This window comes from Poecile atricapillus, chromosome 2 (genome assembly GCF_030490865.1).
Source record: "Poecile atricapillus isolate bPoeAtr1 chromosome 2, bPoeAtr1.hap1, whole genome shotgun sequence".
NCBI classification, from domain to species: Eukaryota; Metazoa; Chordata; class Aves; order Passeriformes; family Paridae; genus Poecile; species Poecile atricapillus.
Genome location: NC_081250.1, coordinates 22,814,991 through 22,842,884, shown reverse-complemented (window position 1 = coordinate 22,842,884; position 27,894 = coordinate 22,814,991). Strand labels below are relative to the sequence as shown.

Genomic DNA, 27,894 nt, shown 5'->3' with positions numbered 1-27,894 from the left:
TTCATTACAAGTAAAAGAAATTCTGCAATTTCAAAAACAAAACTCAGAACAAGCAATTAGTCCTGTCAGTCATCCTCAGTGAAGGTTCCAGCATCATAAACATAAAAATCAAAATACACACACCATCCCTTTTCTTGTGAGCAGCCATTCACACACGAATTTATGAAATATTATGGTCAGCTGTATCCATAACACACACTGCAATACATCATGCCAATAACAAACAGAGGTAGTTCCCCCTGATTATTCAAAGATTCCCTGCTGCCTAACACAGCATGGAAACAACGCCAGTACAGAGCATGATTCCTGCCTGAGCACGATTTCTCTCCACTTTGCACCATGAACTCCCTATTGGTTTTTAAGGTCAATAGTAAAAGGTACTGCCTTTGATGGAGAAAAATGTCAAATACCCAGGCTCCCTGAAAAAATACATTTTATCTTTGAGTACAAGTTGGAGTCACCTTGAAAACAAAAAATTCCTATTTTGAACTGAAATGGGAGAGGTGCCTGGATGGAAGGACTGCCCTATCTCTGCAGCCTTTGAGCTCTTGTTGACAGCACCAGCTTCTACTGTGCTCTACTCTGTGTTTTACTGATTTCTCATATAAATAGTTAAAAAGGATAGGGATCACAATTCATTGAAAGTGTTTTATTAAAAGTTAGTTGAAATGTAATTTTGTGATAGGGAAAATATCCTGATGGAGCTGTTACAAATTCTAAACATTTTTGCAATACTTTGAGCAGATGCAATTCATTAAAGGTACCCAAAAAGGTAAAGGTACAGTAAGAAATCACATGGACATTCAAGAAGCAGATCGAGATCACAGTGGAGATACCACTGGCATGCCTCTCAAAATACAGACACATGCTGTGCAAGCAGCAGTCACAGATCACATCGCTTTAACTGAGGGAATCTTTTCTAATTCTTTGCCTTGGAGGGCAATCGAGCACAGTGGGAGAGGATGGAAAGCACGCCAACACATAGAATTGCCAAAAGCACAGGTTTTTCCCTTAAGTGCAATATGCAGAGCTCCCAGTGGGGGAATGCAAGGCCTCCACACTGCTTTGCAAGGGGCTCTGGTTGGCAGCAGCTCCCTTGTGCTGTCACCAGCTTCATCTCCAGACTCACAACTCACATCAACATTTATGTGCCACAGATCAAGCCAGATATCACTGCTGTATGTTCAGGTAAATTTATAATCAAGCTCAAGAGGGAAGAAGGTCAACAGCAGCAGGAAGACACACATGTCAACACACAGACAGGCAGCACTTCCTCAGCTCAGCCACACAATGAAATGATACAGGAATTCAAAGGCCACCCATTGCTTTGCACCTACTGCATGGCAAGTGTCCAAGGTGTTAATCAAATACAGTGTCAACGGAACTTGTGTTATTTTTTACAGTGTTATCAGTAAATTACTCAGCCCACTTCTCCAAAATTTTACATTAAAATAAGTCCCTTCAAAGTCATCTGAATTTCATGCAGAAAGCAGCCTCTTGTGATTTTATACAACTAAGTAAAATAGGAGAATCTAGCCTGAATGGAAGTAGAAAATGAACATGCCAAGATGAGTTTCATTACACACGTCTGATGTGCAACACATGAAATCAAATAGATTTACCTATTGATGCAACTGTCAGCCAGAAAAAAATGACTGCTTGGCTGTTTCTCCTATAAACAAAAGAGCCCAGCCTAAGAGAATACTGCTTCACTTTCCTCAATAACACAGTCCTCTTCACTCTGCTGCTTCCTCACCCCAGGGATTCATTTTTATCTGACTACAGAAAGAGAAATCCATCATCCAGTAAAAGGAATTAGCCCATTTCATTTCACTTTCCTGGAATACAACCACAGATGCTCAAAAAGATAGAAGAGCAGTGGGTTTTATAGGAAGAGAAGGGCTTGCTACCATTTATCCTGCTCCAAGGTACAAAAAGCCAGGATTGTTCTGAAAGCAAGTTTTGAATGAAAGCACGTATTACTTTAAATTTTAGGAAGGGAATGGCTGATTTTGTGTCTTTTCAGGCAGATATGCATCTTTTAGACTCTCCAAACAGTATGCCAAGATTAAGAATATTTTATTCCATCATTATGATCAGCAGGGGAAATAATTTTAAAAGCTGAAATGTATCTCAGGAAATGCATCAAGAACCCCAAACTCTACTATTTGCCACATGCATCTGGTGACAAGTACTGAGCAAAATAATTCTGAGTACAAAGCATCTTTCAAAAAGCTCAACACAATCTTAAACTTTCCATCTTCAACTACAGTTAAGGACATATCTCATAAATGTTGGAGTCTGGAATACAGAGTGTGTGCCCTTGTTTCTGATACTTAGTTATAAGATCTAGAAAAACACTGAATTTCATATAATATGAAATCCATGAGCATGTTTTCATGGTGATACATGAAAACAAATGTTAAAGTTAGATGAAAAAAGCTAAAAGTGTAAGTGTGTAGATTAGAAAGTTTTTTTAAATCACCAGGTGAAAAAGTTAGTTTAGAGAACAGGAGACAAGATGCAAGATTTAGAGTGTTGTCCCTTGTCCCTTCTTCTTTCTTCATGTTCTTGTCCTAGAGGTTTTTGGGTAATAGTAAGTGATTAGGTAGAAAATGCCGCAGTGCATCACAGAGGTGATGGGTCATTGGGTCATTAAGAAAAATAATATACGTGCCTATTGTTAATTGGGTAAAAATAGGTATAAAGATAAAAGAACTGCGTAGTTCGGGGCCATTTTGTGTATCAGACACGAAGTGTGCCACAAGGCCTTGTTTGTACCATCAGAAGAAAGAAATGTACCAAATTGCAAAGATTAACCTTGTAACCAGCCTGGAGAGATCTGTTAAGTTTTGTGATCACCTGTTAATAAACACGAGAAACAAGATTCTAATGAGCTCGAGAGTTTTCTTCAAATCATAAGAACTGAGATAAGCAGAGCTCCCCATGAGGGAGGATCCCAAAAGAATTCAGTTCAAAGGAGGCTAAGAAATCCAAGAATATAAAGAAAAATACAGAAGAGATGCAACAGAAACAGAGAAACAGAAAAAGGATTTTTTAGAGAAAAGTTACAATAAACATTTTGGAAAAAAATGAAGAAACCAACCATGAGAGTTGGTTATTAGGGATTCTCAAACGTTTTGACCAAAATCCACTTGTGCATTACCAGCTCCAGCTTTTCCATCAGGTGTCTGCATTCTGCATTGTGCCATGAGAGCTTAATCCTTCAGCTGTCATACTGGGCACATACCAAAATAAACAGATCTCTTTTGCTCATTTGTATTCCCTCTGAGTCTGTAGGCAGGGGAACACAGTGATGCATATCACAGTCTCACCCTACACACCCATATCAGAGTTTAGGGGAAAAAAAAAGATATCTATTCCTGTATCATTTTAAGAAAAAGCGATAAACAGTCAGAGTTAACCTGCCTGAAAAGCAGCAGGCAGGTTCAGAATGGAATCATGGAATCATGGAATTGTTTAGGCTGGAAAAGACCTCTATCACTGAGTCCAACCATTAACCCAGCACTGCCAAGCCCATCACTAAAACACATCCCTAAGTGCCACACTTGTGCACCTTTTAAATACTGCAGGGATGGGCCAGAGCCAATGTTGGCCGATGCATTCAGCCCACATCTGTTCCCCTACGTTCCCCAGGAGTACATCACAGCAGTGATGCTCTTCCTTCTATGAGGATACCACATAGGTCAGAGATTCCTCACCTTCTCACAGGGACAGAAGAGGTAACAGGGCTACATTACCTCAACAGAGAAGTCCTTTTGAAATAGCAGATAACACCTGTAGTGTTTCCCAAGTTCTATAAGTACAACCTTTTCCTGCTGTGAAGTAATTCATCTCTCTAGTTCAAGAAACAGAAGCCTGGACTGGAGATGCTGAATCTGGGTAGTGCTGGATAATATAGAAATTATTCAATTCTCAGTGGGGAAAAAAAAGTCAAATTCAAACAGGTGAAGGAATACTACTATAACAGTAGAAATACTCTCTGCATATGAATTCTCATCCACACTCTAGTTACACATACTTTTTTTCAGGACACATTTTAAAGACCTTGAAGAGATGATACAAAGCAGCAACAGAACAAAGTCGTACATAATTGTTAGAACTCTCACTACTTACTCAGAGCAAGCTGTTTATAATAGAGAATGTAGTGTGCCCAGTAATTTCAATTTATTATTCAAGTACCATTAAAATCATCAAAGTATTTCTTTCAGATTTGCAGGCAACTCTACTAAAATTAGTATTTCTAACCAATCTACAATTCATAACATACTCACTGTTAATGCAATAGCTTCAGGGAAGGGTTTTGCTTTGTTTTTAAATTTCAGTCTGTTCCATTGACTGACAGGACATCCACTAACTCTGTAGCCTTAGTTCAGTCTTACTGAAAACCGAGACATATGGACTGACTGTCATCAGATACTCACTGTGATTTCACTAAAGGATTTCAGTAATAAGGCACAAGCTGAAATCTATACTGTTTTCTCGTATTACGTAGACCTCAATAAAAAGCTTACACATGTATAATGTCTGGGAACTTAGAGTAATGCATAACTGAGCCATTAACAACACAAAGTAATAGCATTTCCTTGAAGAAAGCTGCCAGCGAAAGACAATACCTGCAGTGGCACGGCAGAAGAGTGAATATTTCTTCTACATTTAGAACATGTTTTTATTCTTCTCAGCTGTCATTATGCTTGTCAATACCCAAGCAAGCTATTGAGCGATAAAGGAACCCTCATTCTGATTTATTACAAATACTCAGTGAAAAAAGATAATTTTCAGTACCTAACCAATTTAGTGACCCTGGAAAATGTTAGGACACATTTTATTTTTTTCAGTAGTTATTCTGTCCCATGACCATCATGGTATTCTCTGCTGGAACGTCAGTGTTGCCTCATGTATCATTGACTAACCAAAGTTTTTAAATAAAGATATCACATGTAACAAATCCATCTTTCAGAACAGCTTTGTTATTATTGGAAATCTGATTACGAAAACTTCATTAAACATGTCAACTGGCACAAGAACTCTGCCTCACAATGGGTAACTCTGAATGGTTCCACTGGTTGAGGAATATTTTGAGGAATATTTTAAGTGTGTTTACTGAGTTATTTTAGGCAATATAAAAGCACTTAGGGCATTTGGGGATAAAAAAGCTGGAACAAATAACATTGAAGTGGCTGAAAAAATATGTGACATATATAAAGTAGATTATTTTGAGGGAGACTAGTTGTAACAATTGTAAATAAACTCTTGTAAACAAACTAAACCTAGAGTAGTCCAAACTTCCATTAATTCCCTTCACATTGTTTTATTTAATTTTTTTTAATAACGATAAACAAAAATTAACAACTTATCACATATATTCAGCACTGCTCTCAGACCATCATAAAACACTGCTTGACAGCATATTTTGCTTTTACCCCTAGAAATTATTTTGGTGTGGATACCAAGAATGTAATAGAGCAAAGAAAATGTAAAAGTGCAAAGAAAACATCAGATTAACAAGAACCTCATCTTGTTCTGGTGTGAAGGCAATATGCTACCTGTGCAATATGGTCTCAGCCCCTTTCACTACAGCACGTGGCAGTCAGTAGCACTTTGATTCACGGGGATCCATGTTCAGCAACATTGGTTGATACTTTATGCTCATCTTCACTTACACACAAAATTAAATTAAAAGTAAACACCACTTACTTGCTTTTTCCTTTGTATACTGTAGCATAGGACCCTTCCCCTAGTTTTTCCAGTTTTTCATATGAGTCTGCTTTTCCAAACTTAGGGCTTGTAGGCTAAACAAAAGAAAAAAAGAAAACTTTTATGCATTGCACCCATAACATTAAATGCTTTGATTCAGCCTTTAGAGACCAAATATCATTATCAAGGCTCATAGGCATGCCTGTTTTCAGTAACCAACAACAAAAAATTAATTAATAGGGAAAAAAAAAATTGTTCTACAACCCAGATGGTAGTTTCTAATATCAACCATACACTTACATCACTGGATCTATCAAAAGGATTTTGTTCTTAATCAAAGAGATGGTTCTGTTTTATTTTTCACATATATCACTTCATAGAGGGAAAAAGACCATTAACAACTAAAGCATCTTATCCATGTTTAGTGATCTAAACAGCAGCCTTAATCTGCCCTACAAAATCAAAGTAATAAAGCTGTTTAAAAATTTTTTCTTTCTCATTTTCTTTAGACTAAAGCCCATCCAAAAACATTTCCCTAAGTAGTTAATGTCCCATTAAATCAGTCATTGTTCAGATAGTGGTCAAAATGCTACAGCAAAGCATCTTTAATGATGTCATCTTCTGAATTAAGGTTACAGTCTTCAGAGGTGGATATAATCACATCATACTTTAATGTACATTTTACATAGTTGTAAAATGTATCCTTAATACTTGCAGCCTAAGTGAGGAGTCTAAAACTGAACCAAGCTAAGGAATGATTCGTGCTCAAAGGGCCAGATAGCTCAGCTGGCCTTTGTGATGGGTTGATACTTGCCCCACTTTGACAGAGTCCTAACAGAGAGCAAATCAACTCTGCAAAAACAGAAATTCACCTGACCATTCTGAAATTCTGAGAAAATGTTTGACTTTTTTGAAGTGCACCCTATTTTCCCACATTTCCCCATTTTCCAATTGTCTGGAAGGAAAGGGAATTTTATTTTTTCATCATGACCAGATGGACACTGCAAAGAACTGACCTGCAGCTGCCCTCAGCATCACCTACACATCTTTTAGATTGCAGTGCTCAGATATCCTTCCTGTCCTAAACCAACCGAAAGATCATAGAGGAAGTTTGGAGGGCCAGCACTAACACTCAAATCACACAGAGTGACTGATTTGATAGTACTCTGGTTAAATGTCACAAAGAAAAGCAGACAAGCACACGTGGCATGGTTAAGGTTGAATTCAGCTGGGATGAGCCACTTGCAGCTGAACACATGGTGCCCTCACATTCAGGATACTGTATCTGATTTACAAAAAGGATTCATGCATCAGTTTTTTGCAAGGAAGCAAACATTACAGCACAGGGCACATCTGTGTGTAAATTCTTGCTAAGCCATGGTTGAAAGTTTTAAATCAACTGACCCTAAAAATTACCTTTATTTAAATAGGCAGGGGCATCCCAGGTAAGCTGACTTGGCGCCTCAAACTTGTCCACCACACCCAATTAACTGTTAGCCAGAAAATGCAAATGTTCTCTTTACTCAACTATTCTTCATTTGCCCTATTGAAAAATTCTGGCACTTCGGCAACTATACACCTTTTTCTGATATCAACATTCCAGCTTTCAATTCAATGGCATAAGGACATACATATGTAGGTTTGCAAAACTGAGCCTTTTCACCTCTCTCCAATACAAAGAACAAACCATTATTTTGCTATCCAATTTCTAAGTATCAGTAGACTTACACTAATTTACCATAAGGAAACTCTCAGATCTTTTTCCTGCTACATTATTTGGAACACTTCATTATAGATAAGGCTGTAATATTCTTGGTTTCCAATCTGTGCTTAAAAAGGCATTCTGCCTGGTTAAAAACAAATTTTAGGATTTTAAAAATAATTTTTATTACAGATAAAATAGAGGTGACTAAAATATTTATTCAAGTAGCCTTGTCATTTAGCTATCCAATTATGAAGTAATGCAACATGAAAGAAACCTCAGAAAAAAAGTGGTCAGATGTTTAAACATCTTGCATATAATGAAGAGGGAGCACAAAGTATTTCCCAAATTGCAGGCTGCAATGAACACACAGTGAGTAGCTTTGTTTGGAGTGGAAATGCTGCCCTAGTTAACAGTGAATAGTTCACTGTTGGCTTCCTCATAGCAAGACAGAGAAAGGGCAGGGTGTATACATGTGTTTCACATCCATTCTTATTTTCACACTGAGATTTACTTTTATTCTCTGCCTCTGGAAACCATAATCTAAAGGTCACAACAACTTGTAAAGCCTTAAGATCTTGATAGGAAACAGGATGCCTTTATTCCATTACCACACAGTAAATCATCAACAATAGTTATTCCTACAACCTCAGGCTCCTTTCTCCATATAAATATATATTTTTTTAATTAAAAAAGGTTGATTCTGAGGCAAAAGAAAATATATAATAATATAAATAATTTGCATTATACTTCTTAATAAAATGCCAAAACACTCATCATATTGCAATTACTTTAGACAATGTAGGGACAGCTTTAACATTTCCCCAACATTTTCTCCATTTTTTAAAAATGAAGTCTCATACACTAATTCAAACTTCTAATTACAAATTGCCTATAAAGTTAAGAAGTTCAGACACTTATTATATTTCCCTTTATTTCTGGATTATAAAGGAGGTGAAGACAGACAGAAATAATGCAGTATATTTAGAGGAATCTAAATAATTTGAAATTCCAAATGACTGCTGAAAATCATAACCATTTCAGCCTACTTTCCTTTATTATTACAGTTCCCCCATTCATATGGGTATTTTTTTCAGCTTCATAGATATGAATTTCATTGTTCAGATTTCTCCAATTAGCTTATCCTTTTCAACCATTTCTGTTTAAAAAAAATTTTTTTGTTACAACAAGATTGGTGACTTTTTTATTACATACTAATATTAAAATCAAATCAAGAAAATCCACTTTTAATTTCTTCTTCCAAAGTATTTTATTCCTTCTGGTAAAATACATGGGAATATATATACACAGAGATTGGTGCTTGTTAAATCACACCCTTACTCTGCCTGAGATGTGGTTGACTGAAATACACATTGTGAGACATACCCAGAGCAAACCAGATGTACAGTGCTTGCATCAGCCACTGACAGGCATCACAAGCAGCAGACTCACAAGAAATTCCCGTGTTTTACATAACTGGTGCAATCCAGACCATATTTCTCAATGGAAAAGAGTACTGGTTTTAGCTGAACACATGTATTTTGGTAAGTTTATTCAAAGTTTCTTTTTGAAGATCTAACCTTACAATACTTCTACAGCTATTATTTTTCTATTTCTCTTGATCCTTCTTACTGCTTTTTAACCCTCTAAAACACCAATGGAGAATCACAGAATTATTACGGTTTGAAAAGGCTTTAAAGATCACCAAGTCCAGCTCTAATCCTAGCACTGCCAAGCCTGCCACAGATGTGCCCAAGCACCATATCTATATACATCTTTTAAATATCTCCTGGGATCGTGACTCACACACTTCCCTGGACAGCCTTTGCCAGTTCTTGACAACCCTCCTATGTACTAAACATCATTGGGACTACTTAGGTATAAAGAAGCCTGTTGCTCCATCTTAGAGCTCCTCATTTGCTACAAAAAAAAAAAACCCAGCTTACAAAACTGAGAAAAAAACCCCAGTGCCTAGACATATGTGACCAAGACTGAACTATCTAACAGCAAAAAGTTAAGTAGGCAGTAAACAACCAGGCAGCAAGAAATTGATATAACTGGAAAACTCACTGCAAAGTGAATTTTCATGCTCTGGAGAAATCTTTCAAAGAACTCAAATGAGAAATCTAAATGAGACAAAAGGGAGTAAAGGTCCTCATGCCTCTGAAGAACACAGTCCCAAGTCACTGTGAAAGTCAGCACAGGTCATGCTATCCCCAAGAGGACATTGGCAACTGGAGTGCAGAACAATGTAGATCTTTCCCTTCAGGAAACTCAATGGCAATTTTACTTGTTTGCCGTTATATTTCCCTTTCCTTGAAAATAGTTTTCATTGGGCAGCTTTCTTATTATAAGCCTGTATTTTTTTCCAGTGCTAGATTAGTCTGAGAGTACCACTGAGCACAGAAGTGAGCATTTTTAGCAGCATGCCTTGCAATAACCAAGATTAGATATTTTTTCCCCTATGGTTATGGAAATACAGATCATAGTAACAAGGATAGAAAGAGTATGCCAAAATGTTGAGTACAGAAATAGAAGAAGCTAGTATTTCAAACTGATGTGAGAGCAGTAAAAATAACAAAGGGGAAAAAAAAAAAAGAGTATAAACTGTCTTTTCTGACCACATCGTTTCAAATGGCTGTTTCATTGATACAGCCTGAAGGAGAGATAATAGGCTTAAAAAAAGGTCTTGCACTATGAATCCTTCCACTACATCATTACGTGAATACTTCTCCTTCTCAGAATTTGTCAAAATCTATGTAATAAAAAAGGCTTTAAAGGCAAATTACACTGAAAATCACCTGACTATTCCTATAGAAGCTGTGTGGGTTATGTTCTCATGCATTTTTCATAACTGCAGAGCAGCTTGTGAATGTCACACTTAACTGTCACACTCACAAGTCTAAGTTTTAAATAGATCCTTTTTTTTTTAACATATTAAACTTCAATGTAAAACTATCATTAAGAGAAAAATATTATTTTCACAGTACCTCTGTAAAATAAAGAATATCACAGGTGAATATCTGCTTTGTTATACACCTCAAAAGAAACAAACTGATTGCTGGAAAAACTTGAAAGCAAAACACAGGCCAAGAAGCTCAGCTGAGATGAAATCACAAGAATGAAAGATAGTAATTACTTTTTAACCATTTTGCTTTCTTTGTCACAAGAGTAAACCTTCTTTCATGAGACCATATGCAGGTTTCACACTAATTGCAGGTTGTATCCAACCTATAATAATAGGCCAATTTGACCATATCTTTAAAGTTGGACTGTTTTCTAGGGCAGTGTTCAAGGGATACAAAGATGTTCAAGCATTCAAGCCAAGCCTCAGTCTCAGTTCTCCCACTCTCTGATCCCATTCTGTTGCTTGCATCTTCCCAACCCTTTAACACACAGCCATAAATTAAGAGCAACCTGGGTAGAAGCAACCATAAAGCTCTCTGTGAAGGGTGCAGTTTTTAAAGCTGTTCACTTGTTCTCCAGGCTATTAGAGCACAGGAGCTGGCTCAACTGCCACATTTTATCTGCCTTTTCATCTAGAGAGTATCCCTCAGGTTAACGATTATTAACGCTTCCTTTGTGCCAGTAAGGAAAACTCCACTCTCTACACTGTGCTCTGAAATTATCTTACCTCCATAAAAAAAGGAGGGATGTAGTTACCCTCATAATTAACAGGTTCCTAACTGGAGAAGGTTACTTACATCTGAAGGGGAAGAGAGGGAAAACTGGCACAGCAAGTGTTTATTTGGGCAGACAGAAATGATGGCTAACTGTCGCTAAAAATTAGTGTCTGTTTTAAAGCTAGATTTCTCACACAACTTGTTTGCAATGTGCTAACAGGATCAGTAGGATCATTATAGGATTTATGCTTTTTTGCTTGTACTTTTTGAAGGAAAGTTGCACGTATCAGGACTGAAAATTAATAAAAGTTACAGAATCAGAAGAAAGGCTGCTCTGCCAAAAAGCATTGCTTATCCAATTCTTTTTATTTGAATGTTTATGTTTTTTACATTTATCTGAGTTAGCAGAATGATAGTGTTTTGCTTGATTTTGTTTTTAAAAAGTAACTGACAGGTAGGAACATATACCTTACCATGACATTTAAATTCACCACCAGGGAGCTTAAGCTATTCAAGGAGGACAAACTGATGTGTATCACTAGATAACTAAATCTTGAGCAGATGGCTACCTTATACAGCATGCAATATTCTATTTACATATGGTGCAAAAGTACTATTTTAGTGGATAAAATGTGTACTCTGAATACACCAAAACTTTACCTTGCACTGGAGAGTTTGATCATGTGTCTAAAGAACAGGGATCTCAAATAAAATTTTCAGATAATTAGTCAAATCTTTTAAAACCAGCTGTTTGGAGAAGAGTAATTTTTTTATCTTGTCTAGTTTATTATGTAGTATTAACTTTTCTTCATTTAAGGAGAAAAGCTTTTTCTTGCCTTGGTAGACTAAGGACTTGGCATGAGATTTTTAGAAATATAGATATAGACTGAGAGAGAGAGAGATGGATCATTACGCACAATTATAGCTGTATGTACACAATACGTATATATATATATACACTTACATTGTGTTGGGATGAATCAGAGAAAAGGTTTGTCAAGCCAGATTCCCTTCTAACAGTGGCTGACAGGCAATGCACAGGTAGGCAAACACCTTCACGACCTCCAAGTTATCCACTACTCTGATGTGATAAAGGAAAAATTCTGATTTGCTGGAAAATTCATCCCATAATAACATACAATTTCAATCAGCAAAAGGACTTCAGAAATCACTGTCAGAGATGTTTTCTTGTGTTCAAAGCAAGTGGAGAAGGTGGAAAGACTCCAAGTGTAAAAATTAAGCTTGTTGTACAAGAACAAACAAACAAATAGTGCTAAATTCTGTCTGTACACTACTGCACTAATTAACTACACAGGAATTCTACCATGTTTCAACAAAGTGTGACATTGACTGCAGAAAAATACTTCATAAAACCAAGAGATTTATTTTCCAAGTGACAATGTGTGGGAGGATCATGGAGCTCCAGCTTCCCCAAACCTCTGTGTGTGTTTCATCTTTCTCATCACAAAGCACAGTACATTTCAAAGGCATGGACAACACAAAATGGGTAATATACCATTTGCAGAGTATTTTGTGATCTTTACCAAACACTGAAACTGATACCTGTCAGAGAGGTGATAAAGCTGCTGAAATTAATCAAAGCAGAAACTAACACCCCAGGGCATTATAAACAAAGTCTTTGAGGTCACATCCTGAAAAATGTTATTTTTCTGGGACAAACAAAGGACTTTTACCTGAGCAGAAGCAGTGAGTGATATGGAGACTGCAAACCTTGGCCATGTACCTTCTGTAAGACATCATTTCCATACCTGATGGCTACAGAGGACTTCAAATGATGAAAGGAAAAGACTAAATGGAAGCCTGTCTCTACTTCAGTTCCTCTGCTTATCAAGCATAAAAAGGACAAATTGAAGGTAACATATCTCTATCAGTATATCTTAAAATAAGGCTTACAGAATGCAGAGCCAAAACTGAAACATAACTCCACAGCTGTAGCCCATATGAGCCAGAGGGCACAGCGTGTTCACAAACATTCACAGAAAATGAAATGCTTCTTCAGACTGGTATAACCTATACAAGAGGAGAATTTCCAGAGAACCAAGTATGAATTCAGTAAAGGGGGAATGTGCAGCTGCATGGAAGAAAAAGATGCAATGATCAGAAGAGCAAGTAGCAAGGGCATCTGCTAGACAATGTTAGGGATAGAAAAAAAGATTAAACCCTAAACCCTTTGTTAATTCAAGTATAATTCAAAACCACAGAATGATACATTTCTGCAACTAACCACATGAGCATCACTCAATAAAATGTGCATCAGGGCATCTACTGCCTGAAGCCATGTATTCAGGTTCTGGGAATGGGAGTAAAGCATCTTGATCTTGTCTCTGCATTGGATGGCTGAACTCAAGTCTGCCAGACAGGACCAGGTGTGACCTGATCAGCAGAGGGCTAACACCACCTTTGTTGTGAACTGCTCTTCCCTCTTCATTGGCATGAACACTTTCATTGTTCCACATCCTCCTCCTTGTGAGGAAAAGTCAAACATTACTAATAATGCCTCCAAGCAGAAGGAAGAACTGAGTTCACCAAACAGAGCTATAAAAATCAGAGAGAATTACAGGAAGTTGAGAAATAAGAATTGTATTTCAAGAAATTCCTTTGCACCTCCTGTATCCAGCAAGTCTGTGTGAGTCACTGTGGACAAAGATTACCAAAAGCATATGTTTTAGCTAGGGCTCTAACCAGCAGCATACTAGTAGAGGAAGCATTAATGTCATTTACATAAGAAAATACTGGGATCATAGGAGGTTGTATGGATGCAGTCGAATGCCAGCCTTCTGGAAAAGAACAAGATGCCTAAAACACAGTTTCAAAAACATCTGCTTCAAAATTCTGGAAGCAAAACAACTGAAATCCTTCAGTGTTAACAGAAGAATGTAAAAAACATTAACAGAAATTAGTAATAGCTTCTAAGAGGAACAGCAGAGATGAGGAGTGAGTTAAAACCACAAAATACTTAAGATTTTCTAAAAAAGAGTAATTTAAATTAATAGTTGTGGTGCCAAAAAATAATCAGGCATCACAAGCAAGTAAAAACAGTGCAAACAGATTCATCCATTCTTAATGATTGTAAAAGTTTTATGGTAAGAACTCTTTGTCATGGACTCAGATGGAATACACAGGAGACATCTTTGGCAGCAGCTATATAATGCCAAGTGATGATGAAAAAGCAGATTTGTTTTTGCTACAGATGGTTACATTTTAAAATGTAACCTTTTCTAAAAAGGACAGTCCCCTGGAGGCGTGACATCTTACCCGCTAAATTCACATGGGTTAAACACAGCTCATCTACAGAAAATGAATCGCTTGCCATTTCTCGTTAGAAGTCTGACAGGCTTCAGTCAAACTTCTGTAGGGAAGACTGAAGATGTCCAGAAGATAGAGCATAACAAAGAAAGAAAAGAAAAAAGAAGAGGCAATCAACCTTTTAAATTTTTTCGCACCAAATAAGATTTGAAGTGTTACATCCATTCCATTTAGATCTGTAGTTTTCAACTCAAAGGTCACATTATTATGGATTTTTCTTGCCAAAGCATAACAGAAATAGTTTTTCAATAATTTTGAAGGTCTTTTGGGGAAAATCTGTTCTGGGAATTATTCATGAAAGATATGACATTTTATTTATCTAGTTTCTTTCAAAATACTTGAGAATAAAACTATTATGATGTGTTGCCAAGCCCTTCTCTATTATTCTTCTCTCTTCCCTCTCTCTCACGGAGTTTCTGACAAGGAGATAAATGTTATTTTTACTACTTGATTTTAAAAAGAGAATTATAAAATGTAAACAAAATCTGTCAAGTCTGATCTGTTTCTCTAAACCCAAAATCTAAATATCAAAAAGGCAATTCATGTGATTTCTTAAACTTCATGGGAAAGAATTCCTCTTCACAAATAAGCAATCCTCTGCCAAATTTGCTGCATAAACATTATAGCAGCTGTAATGACATACCAGGATAAGGAGAGGAAAATGCTTAGAAATCCTAACATCTGAAAGGAATTTCATAAATCATATCATTTTTCAAGTTCTATTTTCTAATCCTATTTCATCAATAATGCTACAAATATATACGGAAAACACATTTAATAGCAGCTATGACATTTCCTTTGTTGTTTCCAAGTAAACAATCCCATCTTAAGCAAGAAGACCTTTATCTGGTGCCTCTAATTCCACCATTTGGCACCTGCAGAGGTATCAGGACTGCACACTTACAGAGCTGGGGCTGGAGTGCCGCCTGACTTTAGGTGATTCCTTCCCTGCAGATGAAGTTTTGAAGTTAATGCAAGCGTTGTTCTCTGAATGAACCCTCTTCACTTGATTAGTTGGCTTCTCAAACGGATCGAAACTACTCTGTGTCCTCTGAACCCGAACTTTTTTATCCTCAGGAATTGTATCCAGAGGTTTGATCACTGAATCCATTCCCTGGCAGTTCCGTGTAGACATCTTTGTGACACATATCTGAAAAGAAAAAACATCATTTGTTGACTCTAACAGGCTTAAGGTCGATATCATTCCATGCACCAGCCAGCATCAAAAAAGGCACTTCATTCACCTTCTATTTCTATGTTAAAATTGAAAACAACACCCGCATTTTACATAGGGGACACCCACATCACAATAATAACTATAAAAAGCCTATCTTTGTGCAATGTAATAAAAGATCCTGGAAAAGGATGGCAAAAGAGGAACATACATAAATTCATACATTTCTGTTTTCTTGTACAATGTGTTCTTGGCAACAATGCCACTTCACTTCTCTCTCCAACCTAGCCACAGATATCCACAGGCAGTATTGATTTCCATTTGTTCAAAATTGGATGAGACTAAACTAAAATAAATGATGGTAGTTTGTGTGTGCACTGGCTGGTGCTGGCTTTCCAAAGATTCAATACCGGTATATTATTGTATTTTTAAATAATGCTTATACAGTGTTATTATTATTATCACCATATGTCTCAGAAAATCAAATCAGTAAATCAATTCCCAGGCACTGAAACGTGAGACTGCAGCTTAATGGCACACTAAAGCACAGAAGTTCAATTCTTTGTTACTGTGAAGTACGACTCTGCCAAGCTCTAAAGACTGCCACTTGCTGCTTGAGCTATCAAAACACGCTATGGTTAGTTCAAAAGAAGTAAACGAGCAGAACAGCACCTTTAGATACTCCAGTCATGTACGTTTCTGCTTTTAATTTCAAAACACTCCGACATATATGACATTTTTTTAAACTACACTGTTGGTGAGGGGTCGTGTTTGAGGCCTCACCTTTTCTTTCACCCATGAGAGACTTGACTTTTACTTGGACAGAAAAAGAAATGGTTTCAGCTATTCAGGCTACAGGGAAAAGTTACAAAGTGTGATGCAAGCAGACTCAAGTGCCTCCTTAAATTGTAAGGCACAGCAAAGTAACCTACAATGTACTTTGTCCATGACATTTGCATGTGTTTAAGTATAGACAGTGTTAATTTGCAGTCAACTGAATTGTTCACATAAAAAAAAAATAATATTCCATTCAAGCACATATAATCTATTCTAATTTTTGAAAACTTGTAATCCTAAAACAGTTAATATAAAAAAAAAAAGAAAATAACATTAAATCACGAGTCTTCCTTCCTAACCCAAAGTATCTCCAAGAACTTCTCAAATAAATTATTCTTTGCTATTTTCCCAGATGCATTATATGCCCAACTACTTTCAATTGTTTGTAGAAAATAATGGGTGACTATACCTTGTGGAGTTTGGCTTTTCTTTTTTTTAATTTTTTTTTTATGATTCACTGTAACAGTAGATGAAAGATTTCTTTTCTACATTAAAAATTTAAAATATGTTTCCTGCATTGTGCCATCTGGCCAAATGATCATATATCAGGTCAGCTTTAATGAAGGACATCACTACTGTCACAAAACAGGCATTACAAGGGCTCACATTTCTTCTCACTAAAGTGATTTCTCCAAGACTAGAACTTCACCAAATTATAACTTCCTTGAAAAAATTACATTTTTTTCAATTTCCTTCCTTCCAAATGACAACTTTTTGGGGGCTTATTTTAAGACTAATATGTAATTTTGGTCTGTTACTTCAGAGAGAAGAGATAAAGAGCTGCAGCACAAAGAGTTTTTAATTAGTCTTCTTGTAAAACTAATTGGTTTCTTTTCCCTGAAATCACTCATATGCACAGATGTGTACCACATACTTCCCACTGTCATCCCCATGTTCTTGCAATGCTTGCTACTAACAAAGATGTTTTAAAATAATGCAAATTGAAATTACTCTTAATATAGCAGCACTTCCGCATTGCTTAATCAACATGGATGTAAATAAATCAGTAATCAGAATTTCTCAGCATTTGAAAACCTATGACCTAGAAAACAGGGTCAGGAGATATGGACAAAGAGTTCCAAAACGGTACTTGTCTTCCTTTCAGGTTAACAAGGCACCTGTAGCAAATTAAAATATCTGGAATACACAGCCATAAACAAGATAGTAATGCCATGAATGCTGCTTCTGTTTTCTTTTTCCACTGGAAAATCTCCATGTCTAGGTCTAATGTGGACCATGTAAGCATGTGTTACTATTGTCTTGGCTGGAAGCAGAAATAGTTTGGAATTAGATATTGAAGGGAGGCACTTTAGCCTTCAGGCCACTTGACTGAATCTGCAGTAGGATAAAAGCCCCCACCATCATCACCATCAACAGCCAGCTTCCAACTTGCAAATGACCAAAACCAAGATGAGCACCAACCAGCTCCCCGCTCAGAAGTCAAACACCGTGGTGGATGCACAGGCTGGACACCACTGTCACCTGTGGAAAAGCCTGATGACTGCAGAGAAATGCAAAAGTAGAGGCTGGACCCCCTGCCCATCTGCCTGTTCTGCAACTGCAGCACATCTCCTGCCAGAGCTGACAAGGGGTTTAATTCATCACTTCTCTCTCACCAATATCAGTATTTCCTTGGCAGAAACAAAGGATTCTCTCCAAATGGCTGCTGAGCAGAGCGCACTGCTGAAGCCAGCAAAGCTAAGCTTATGCCACTGTTGCAGGGTACACATTTCCAAACTGTCTACCCTGTCTATAAAACACTGAAGAGAAACAACATTTAAGCATTTGTTTTACATTCTGCTGTCCATTGACAGGGCAGCTTCATGCCGAAACTCTGCTCTATGAAATCTGAAATGACCAGGTCTAGAAGGTCAGCACTGAGCACTGGCCATAACCAGCTTAAGGACACAAACTCATTGATGGTTTCAGGCTTCCCTCCATCAGCAATCTCAGGCTACCACAGTAGAGCAGGAGTGCTGATGGGCTGCTCCTGTGCTCCAGCTAAGGCTACAGCTTATTCTGTAGTGGCTTATCATGCAAAAAAAGCAACAATGTGCTAAGCAAAACTGAAACAGAATTTACTTTGGAAATCTTCCTCCGCATATAAATTATTATAGATTTCACCAGTTTGACCACACCACTTTTAGGAACATTATATATTTGATTTTTTGTTACTCTAATTCAGCCTTTTAAATACAATTTTCCCTTGTACAGCATAACTGCTGCTTATAAATTTCAACTTATCATGGGATATGTAAAAATACTTAGCATCAGAAGGTGTTAGATGTGTAAACCGGTGTCTACCACCTGGTAGCTCCTTGCTGGTAATCAGAAGAAGCCTAACACACCTTCTCATTTCCAGATTTCTTTTTGCATATTTTCCAGTCAAACACAGTATTTGTCACAAAGAACACTGGTTCATTTTCAGGATCTTTTAGATGCTCCTGGGTGATCCTCTGGGATAGTGAGACTTTCCCTGTAAGTACATTCTGCTACCTCTAAGACCAGGCTTTTCTTTTTACCCCGTTTCATTTGTTCTATCTACCTAAGTCGCAGGTTCTTCAGAGTGGGCACTATTCTTTTACTGACCCTTCTTTTACACACAGAACAGCCCTCGCGCACCTCAATGAAGATGACAATCCAGAAACTTAGGGAAACTTTTTCCAAAGCAGCCTCAAAACTGGGTAATTTTGTTAAGTATCTAATTTAGCTACAGTTATCAGAATGCAAAACAAAGTGAAACAAGCTGTTACATATAGGAAGTCAATATCTACGATTCATTAGCCCTCCCTATCCATGCGATGCCAGTTAAAACAGTGCAACCCAGACACCCACTGAGATGCTGTAAATGCCACCACAGTCAAAACTGGGGCTACATGAAGATGTGATATTCAATGGCAGCTTAACTTTTAAAATACTGACCTCAAACATACATGGAGACGATAAACATAATACCTTATTTTGTCATACACAAGATGATAAGTATGATTTATAAAATGCAATCAAGGAGAAGAAAATTTAAGTATGAATATTCTGTGCATTTAAAGAAAACTCTGTCTAGCTAACTGCATTGAGCAGTTTAAATCATCATTTCTTTAAATCAAGTAATCATATAAGTAAACATTAAGGTATGTCAACACTTGAAGTGATTCTTTCCCCTTCAGGAGCTTCTTCCACCAAAAACTATATTCAAGGCAAAATTTTCTGAGGTATAAACTACTTCCAAAACTATTTGGCTTTTAAAAGTAGGGCAATGGAACCACTCTTATCTCTTTCAGATGGGGTATTTTTTGCCAGCAGATCTCACAATTATGAGGAACAGAGGTATGGGATCTTTATTTATGCTTTAACTTTTCTTTATAGAAAAGGATTTTAAAAAAAGCCAATCAACTTAACACACTTAATAGCTATAAATGATTACAGATATAACAGGGAATAAACAAAAAAAACCTGCACCATGTATGGATTGTTCAAGAAAATATTGCTATCCTTCCAACCCTCATACCAGATATAAAAGATTCAAGGAATTCACTGGACTATTCACCACTTCCAACTTTTGGCATGTTAGGTGGCCCCAGACATGAAAAGTAAAAGAAGAAATAGCTGGTCTGTCACCACGGTTCCCACCTCGCAGGAATCTCAGTACCTGAGAGAACCATGATGAAAAATGGATGTTGGCAAAAATTGCAGGAGAGGGACCGAGACAAGGAGCAGATGATTAAAAAGAAAAAATTCTAGAAGGGTTAAAAAGGTAAGACAAAACAATGGGATTGGTATGTATAGTATTCACACCAGAGAACTTCACATGTAGAACATTCACCCCCAAATTCTCTGCTTTGGTTCCAAGATGAATATCCTGAAAAGGCTAAACTAGGCTCCAATGCCAATCTCCCTTTAAGGAGATTTGCTTTTCTACACTGAAAACAGAGTGGTCCTACGGAAAATAATTTTTTGTGTTTCAAATTACTCTTTGAACACTTCCAAAGCAGCACTCAGAAACTGCCCAAGCACTCGGTATCTTGTGGGAAAGTATTTAATCTGGAAAATAGCAATGACTATTCCTACCTAGAGAGGCAACAGCATTAATAGCTGAGACTCCCTGATCCCAGATCTGATTTCCAGATCTTGGAAAAAAGATCCCTGTCAGCCCAGGAGTGATCCAACAGAAGCACCTCTCCATGAGCATCCTGCCCATTACATTTCCCACACACGGATCATTAATGTCAACACTTTATTGTACTTCCCCAAGTTGTCCCATGTGCTGCTGCCAACCCATATACATTCTCCATACTCTGATTATTGAAATAAATCCATTATCAAAATTTGTCCACAATTGTTTACTCAATCTCAACTGAAAAAGTAAGACAAAATGAGACATCATGATGAGACATTTGGCCACTTACAGCCTACAGTGCAAACAACCACTCTGCAGCTATCTAAAGAACTCTTTTCTACTTTTAAAAGAAACCATAAGAAGAAGATTTATCTAGAAAATCAGAACATTTGTGTCAATTTCGGTTATTACATGAGCTATCATAGACTGCAAGGCAATGGCAAGGTAAAGCAAAATAAAATGCAGCACCACAAAAGTTAGTGCAGCTTGACATTAAAAGTTATTTTAGTGGTTTTTTATTCATTTAAGGTAAAAAAGCAAGAATATTCAAGAAAGAACTCCTCATGTTAGAACGACAAAAAAGGACAACATAGTTTTTACTTTGTAACTTTCTTAATTGTGGCAAAGAATACAGCTGAAGGTAAGAGACTGAAATCACAAGGAGGTAATTTTGCTCCATGTGTAAAGCTCCATAATAAGCCCTATTAAATAAATAAAAATCAGCATAATCATTCATGGAACAATTTCTAAATAAAGATGACTCCCTGAATCACCTTAAATCTCATTTCAAGCAATACTTCTTAATCTGCATTTGGGATTAATGTGAAAATAATGAATGGTATATCAGATGTAGTTATTGTGATACAGTTTCAATGCAAGATTTTTTCACTTTATCATTGTCAGCAAAATTAAGAGGCCCCAAAGAAACAGGATTCTTGAAATTAAAGGTCGCTAGACTAAGTCATTTACTGTTTAAAGTCATATAGCATTGAAAGAGTGATGCTGATCAGCTAAACCATGTAAGTAATTTATCGTCTTATGGTTCATGAATTTTAAAACAGTCATGACCGACCCTGGAATTAATCACCTGTTTGGGTACTTTGTAAAATACAGACTGTCCCATATCAGTGGAATTTATTCATGTGAATAAAGACATCCTCAGTAACAAAGAACAACCAATTCTGGCTGAACAGGTCATACATCCTACCACACAGAAGAAAAAAGTTTTAAATGTTTGTTAAAGACACCCTACTCTGAAGCTCATCACCTCTTTCAGGAAGCTGCATTATATCTGGGTTTTAATTCTTACATTCAACACTACAATTTGGTCATCCAGTAGATACAGGCTTATGTAAAATATCAGGAAAATTTCCAACCATCTACAATTGTCTATTGGTTATTGCCACCGTGTAAATCTGGGGGAAAAAGTGACAGGTTGGGTAAATATCCAAGTGGACATCCAAAGCTGCTGCTGAAAAATCTGAAGGAAATATCTGCATTCCACCCATTTGCACCATTCCAGGAGATGTAGTATGAAAAGACCAGATATAGGGAAACCCAAGATCTAGCATGCAGCAAGAAGAAAGAAAAAAATTAAAATTACTGAGTGATGTGAGGTAAGGAATACATTCAACCTCTCCACAGCTCCATTTTTCAGTTCACAGCTGCAATCCAGCCCCTATCACAAGCAGAAACTGGGAGTGCTAATTAAGTTTGTAAAGCACTTGGGCTTTTTTAAGTGAAAAGTTATGAAGATATAAATTATAATTTGTAGAGCCAAAGCCCATTGGAAGTAGTGCAACAATCTCATTATTACAGACAATAAGACTTAGCAGCTGCATTTAGGTGAGAGATGTATAAAGAAAAAGATATATAGTTAAGTGACCACTGGTTCAACAGCTGAATTGCTTAGAACATAAGCCTGCCATTAATTTTCACTGGAAAAATCCTATCTGGATATGAGTTATTATTACATTTTATAAGCATGTTATTTTCTATCATGCTTTGGTACCATGGCAATTGAGAACACAAGTCATCTGCAGATTCTGGCATCCCTGGAATTTGACATTTGCTACTTATAAAACACAGTTTGGGAATGTTCTGTAGTATTATAAGCAGCTTTGTTCAAAATAAAAATGCAGCTATCTGCAGATTCATTCTCTTTGCAGAACAAAGCAATAGGGAAGCTCTTTCTCATTACAAACAAAAGTCTTGCCTGCTTCTTCTTGGTTCATCTGGTAGCACTCTCCATCCTCCCCAAGAGAGGGTCACCAAATGGCTGCTGCACCCACAAGCAGAAACATGCAGCAGTTCAGAAGAGAGCTCAGTTGGTGAGAACTCTCAGTATGGGAAAAGATCCACGAAGAACAAGAGATGAGATAAGGGAGTGGATTAAATTGTGAGAGGGGAAGTAGAGCATGTAATGCTGCACGACATCACCAGCCAGCTCATACCAGAGCTACCAGTGCAATCAGGCTGATACTTGAGAGAGGTCCTTGAACACGCTCACCCCTCCCTGTAATCACCTACACCAGCCCCTTGGTTCGAACATTTGATGGGCACAGCTAAAAGAAGCTGAAAGAGAACTTGAGTACGAGAGGAAAAAAAAAAAATAAAATAGGGAGATGGTGGAAAGGAAGGAAGATGCAAGGAAAAAATGGTTGTAAAAAAAAGACACTTCTTTTCCCTCTCCTGTGTCCCAGACCTATATGGCCTCTCTTTGTGTCCCAGAACTATAATTCACATTCTTGGGTAATATTTATTTAACTTTAGTTGGCCACAGAGACTGCTAGCAGCGCTAGCTATGAGCTAGCAAATGCAACTGAAAACAGAGCTCAGAGACTGGAAATGGTATATGGGGATATGGTATGCTCCTTGCTGTACCTATCACAGACTTACTCATACACCTCCCACAGCCCATCTCAAAGGCACTTGCCCAAAATGGCCGTTTCATTTCCAAAGTCAAAGCTGATGTTAAACCAACTGTCATTGTCATATGGAAGAAGGCGAATATAAAAAGGTCACTGAAGTGCCAGATGGGAGAATTTTTGAACTAGAAGCTCTGACATTAATTCTCTGTGTTTGTCTGAAACACTGAACTCAATGAGCTGATTAAATGTCTGTGCTGAATTGCCAAGTGAGAAAAAAGTCACTCTCAGAGAAAGACCAACTTATTAGACCTGGGGTAGGAATCCCAGTTGCATAAAAATCTCAAAACATTTTTACCTGCATCAAGGAAAATAACATTTTATACTAGAAGTTAAAGCTGGCTACACAATTCTTTCACCAACACGCCAAGAGCTGCAATACAGTACTTATTTATTCTGCTAATTTGATACCTAAATATTAGTATATTTTCTGAATCAAGCACAATCCTGAAATCAGGAATTATTGAAAATTATTTTAGGTGCCCTCAACATGGTAAGGAGAAGCTGAGCATTTCTAAATTTTTTTTTTTTTCTGTTCACAGCACAGCCTAACTTCAGAAAAGTGAGTTTCCAGTCCATTAAAGTTGATGTTCCTCTCCTTGGAGAGAAAAAAGGTCCAGTTTTCAAGAGAGTCTGGATTAGATTTTAGGTCTATAAAAGCCTACATATGTCCTCAAAGCAAAACTCTGTTCTCTGACAACAGACGTCAGGAGGAGTCACCTAAGGACAGGGTCTCAGAAAAAGGTCACACCGAAGTCCTGACAGCCTCTAACATTCATGAAAAGAGACAGAAACTCAACAGAGCTGATCTAAAGGGGCATCTTGCTCTATTTCTGTCCTGATGACCCAAAATACAGTAATTGTGTTAGTAATAAAGCCTGGCAAATAAGTTCTTCCTTTTACTTGCACAGTGTTCACATTTGTCACGGTGGAATGTAATGCAACACGCCATGCAAGCCTTTCCTGAAATTGCAACCAGGTTGCTGCTTCCATTAACCTTGGATGCAGACTTGCTGCATCCAAAAGTAGGAGGGTCATTCCTCCAATAAATCAAACAGGAGAGCGCAGTTGAGGATCAGCAGAGGTGTCAGTGTGGGAGAGGCAGCTTCCAGTGCCAGGCACGAGCCAAGGACGCCTTGGTAACCAGAAAGGCGGTGGAGAAAGCGTCTGAACATAAACACTCTCCTGAGAAATTGTGACAGGTGGTTTTTATACTCTTTTACTTAGTTACCCACTTGTATCTGTTGTCTATCCTCCTCTGTAACCATATGAACATGATTTAAAAATAAAGAGTAAAAAAATATTTTCAATCCCTTTTCCATATCAGCCTCCTGCTCCAACAGATGGCTCCATGTGCCAGTGCTAGTTTATACAGTTTTCTTTCCATAAGTGCATTATTAGTGGTTCTGTGTGAACAGTGTAAGTCTTTCTGAGTTTACAGGTTTATAATTTTATTCTATCCTCCAAAACTCCCCCTGATCATGAAGTTATCAAAGGCATATCCATAAATGCAGTAAGTCTTCCCACTACCAAGATCAAGTGTGAGATATCTTGAGAGACTTGACAACAAAATGCCTATTCTTGCTAGATTCTGAGGCTGTCAGTAAGGTTTTTAAGAAAATAAATTGTAAACAACTCCATGCCTTGAAAATAAGTTCTACCCAGTTCCTTTAGGCTCCTTTGCCTATCCCTAGCAAGCCTCTTGATTCTTTTACAGTTATCATCAAGTACTTCAGACTGAAACTAAAATAAAATGTCCTCTTACATGCAGGGACTGCAACAAAAACACTGCTGTTGGTGAGATCCAGTCATGCAGCTGACAGTATAAGACTTAGCCCAACTACTCAGACCTTTCACATATATGCTCTTCAGATAAATGCTGAAGAGCACTTTGTTAATTAAAAGACAAGATGAAGGGGATAGGTCATGTAACCATCTTTGCGAAATATACACATTTGCAGGTGGAGAGGTTTTGCAGCTATCCTTTGGTGTGATGACAACCTTCATTGCAGGGAAGCAGCATGCATGTTGCACAGTCATTAACAAATCAATGCCACTCTCACATTAGCCTCAGCAGATATTTTAAAAGTACTTTGAAAGAAATAATTCAAGAATAGAATGGTAAATTAGTTTGGCTCTTTTTCCTTCAGACCATTTCCTTTGTTAAAAAAATCCAAAACTACTTACTTCATTCTTTTCCCTGTTTTCTTCATTTTTCTTCTTTTATTTTCTTTTTTAACACTCTAGCAAAAGCCAGACAATAAACTAGGTAATGAGAGGTGATTGCTTCATTCTGCTAATGTATTTCAAAGTTTCATTTTAGCACCAAGAAAGAAATCTCTTCTGCTCTTATTTGCTTCATCCCTGAGGTCAACAACCCTACAGGTTGAAAAATGCAGCTTCCAAGGTGCTGACGAATGTCACAAGGAAAGACAAGCTCTCTGAACATTTCTTGATCTGCTCCTCTACATATTATCTTCCAAACCACTGAATTTGACAAAATATCCTCTATCAAATCAGCAGAGTATAAAAGTAAAGGCAGAAAAAGAGCTTCATCTTTGTCATTATTCTCTTGTGTGAAGAATCTTCCAAGATCTGAATAACCTACATTCCAGCTCAGTCTCCCTGAAATCTTAGTAACAGCCATCCATGACCTTTCTGCCACTGCTTTCCTTCATGGAAGTTTGACAGTTCAGACAAGGATGACAAGCCCAGTTTCACAAATAATCAAATGAAAAGTCCTCATCTGTGTTTGGATTTCATATACACCTGACTTCTTTTTTTTTTTTTTACTTATTCTTTCTGGTTTTTTCCCCTCAGACAAATGACCTGGTTACAGAATTCTACAGAACTTGAATGAAAAGTCTCAAAGGAATTTTCTAGCAGCTACCACAGGTTTGCCAGACTTGCAGCAGCACAATAACTTTCAAAGCAAAAAAGGTGTAAGGGAGCCTAATGAAACGTGCTTCTCAGTGCATAATGTGCTACACTGGAAAACAGGCCATATCCTACAATTTAGAATTTTGTCAGGAGCTTAACTGAAAATTATAGCATGCTAAGTTACTCAGAATAGGTAGAACACTCCAGTATATCTTCTCTTGCCAAGATGTATAAAACTTAAGAGGTTTCAATACTGAGAAGAGCTCATCATAAGAAGGATGGCCACAATTTTATAAAGAGAATTCTATGAACAGCATAGAGATAATGCTCACTTTTTTTAAAAAAAAAACCCTATGTATTTCAACAGAGAAGTGAAAATCACTGCTGTTTCTTTGAAGTGTTCAAGCCAAAACAGGTGCTGTAGTAGACTTACAAGCATGCTCAAATGAATTTTAAAGAATAAGCTGTAACAGTACAAAGCAGCCAAGTTCTTCTGCAGTTGGTGGCAATTTGCACCTCCAAAGCTGTGAGTTCATCATGAATCACTTTCAACAAGCAACAGATTTTGAGAATCAAATGGGTCAAAAATCACATCTATCATTAGAACATCCATGTGAGAAGTCCTCCAACCTTACAGTACATTAAGCTTCTCATTAAGAAATTGTCACAAAAGTGAGAGTGACTGTAGATATTTTGCACAGCTTTCCCTGCACAGCTGCCTAACAGCAGCACAATCACATTTTATAATTATATAATTTTATATATCTGGACTACTTTGACAAACAGAAAATTCCTTGAAAATCTGAAAGTTGGGAGACTTTCCTAGGTAGCAGCAATACCAACTACCCCATCGTTAAACTGTAGAACTTTTCAAGACAACTCTTCTGCTTCACATTAAAATAAAATTTCTATAGTCAATATTTAACAACAGAACCAATTTGTTCATTAAAATCCCCACTATTTACAGGGAAGTCTGGGAAAATCTATTTTACACATACTCTCTAATGGTTTAAATATATTTTCTGTGTACTTACACAAAGATTTAATAAAATGGAGGACATATTCAAATGCTCTAAGCCTGTAGACTGAAAAGCATCAAAAATGAATTAAGTGAAGCTGAGCTTTCACAATATATAAATAGATATTATGCCTTTTCCTAATGGTTTTACTTCCCTGCTGTTCACTTGGCAACATTTGCTATTTTCCTCTTCAGGTAAGTTGTATACAATTTAATATTAAATTACAAACATCCAGCAGAGCAAAACTGAAATATAACTGACATAAATTCTATACAATTTCCCGAATAGAATGATACAGATTGGATCAAAAGTTTGATATGATATTTCTTACTAGCTTAGGTTATTTTACATTTATATAACATCTAGTTTAAATTTTTCAAGTTATTTTTCAATCAGAAGCTGCAACAGAACTAGTCAGAAGGATGAGATAGCAACTTCAGCTCTAGAATTAATGTACACAAATTGCAACAATAAATCCTAAAAATATTTGAAAAATCAGAGAGAAATCTGCACTCACACTTTTCACACAATTTCTGACTAGCACACCAAACCAGAGACAACTAATAGATAAAA

At 37.1% G+C, this 27,894-nt stretch overlaps 1 protein-coding gene across 1 annotated transcript in view; it reads right to left on the bottom strand.

Annotated features, from left to right (window-relative positions):
- The window catches only part of CDK14 (cyclin dependent kinase 14), a 316,030-nt gene that overhangs the window by 217,593 nt on the left and 70,543 nt on the right, over positions 1-27,894 (bottom strand). The window contains exons 3-4 of the mRNA XM_058833227.1: positions 15,275-15,520; positions 5,719-5,813 (exon numbers count right to left, since the gene is read on the bottom strand). Coding sequence (XP_058689210.1) covers positions 5,719-5,813; positions 15,275-15,520 — 341 coding nt within the window. The remainder of the gene's footprint in view (positions 1-5,718; positions 5,814-15,274; positions 15,521-27,894) is intronic.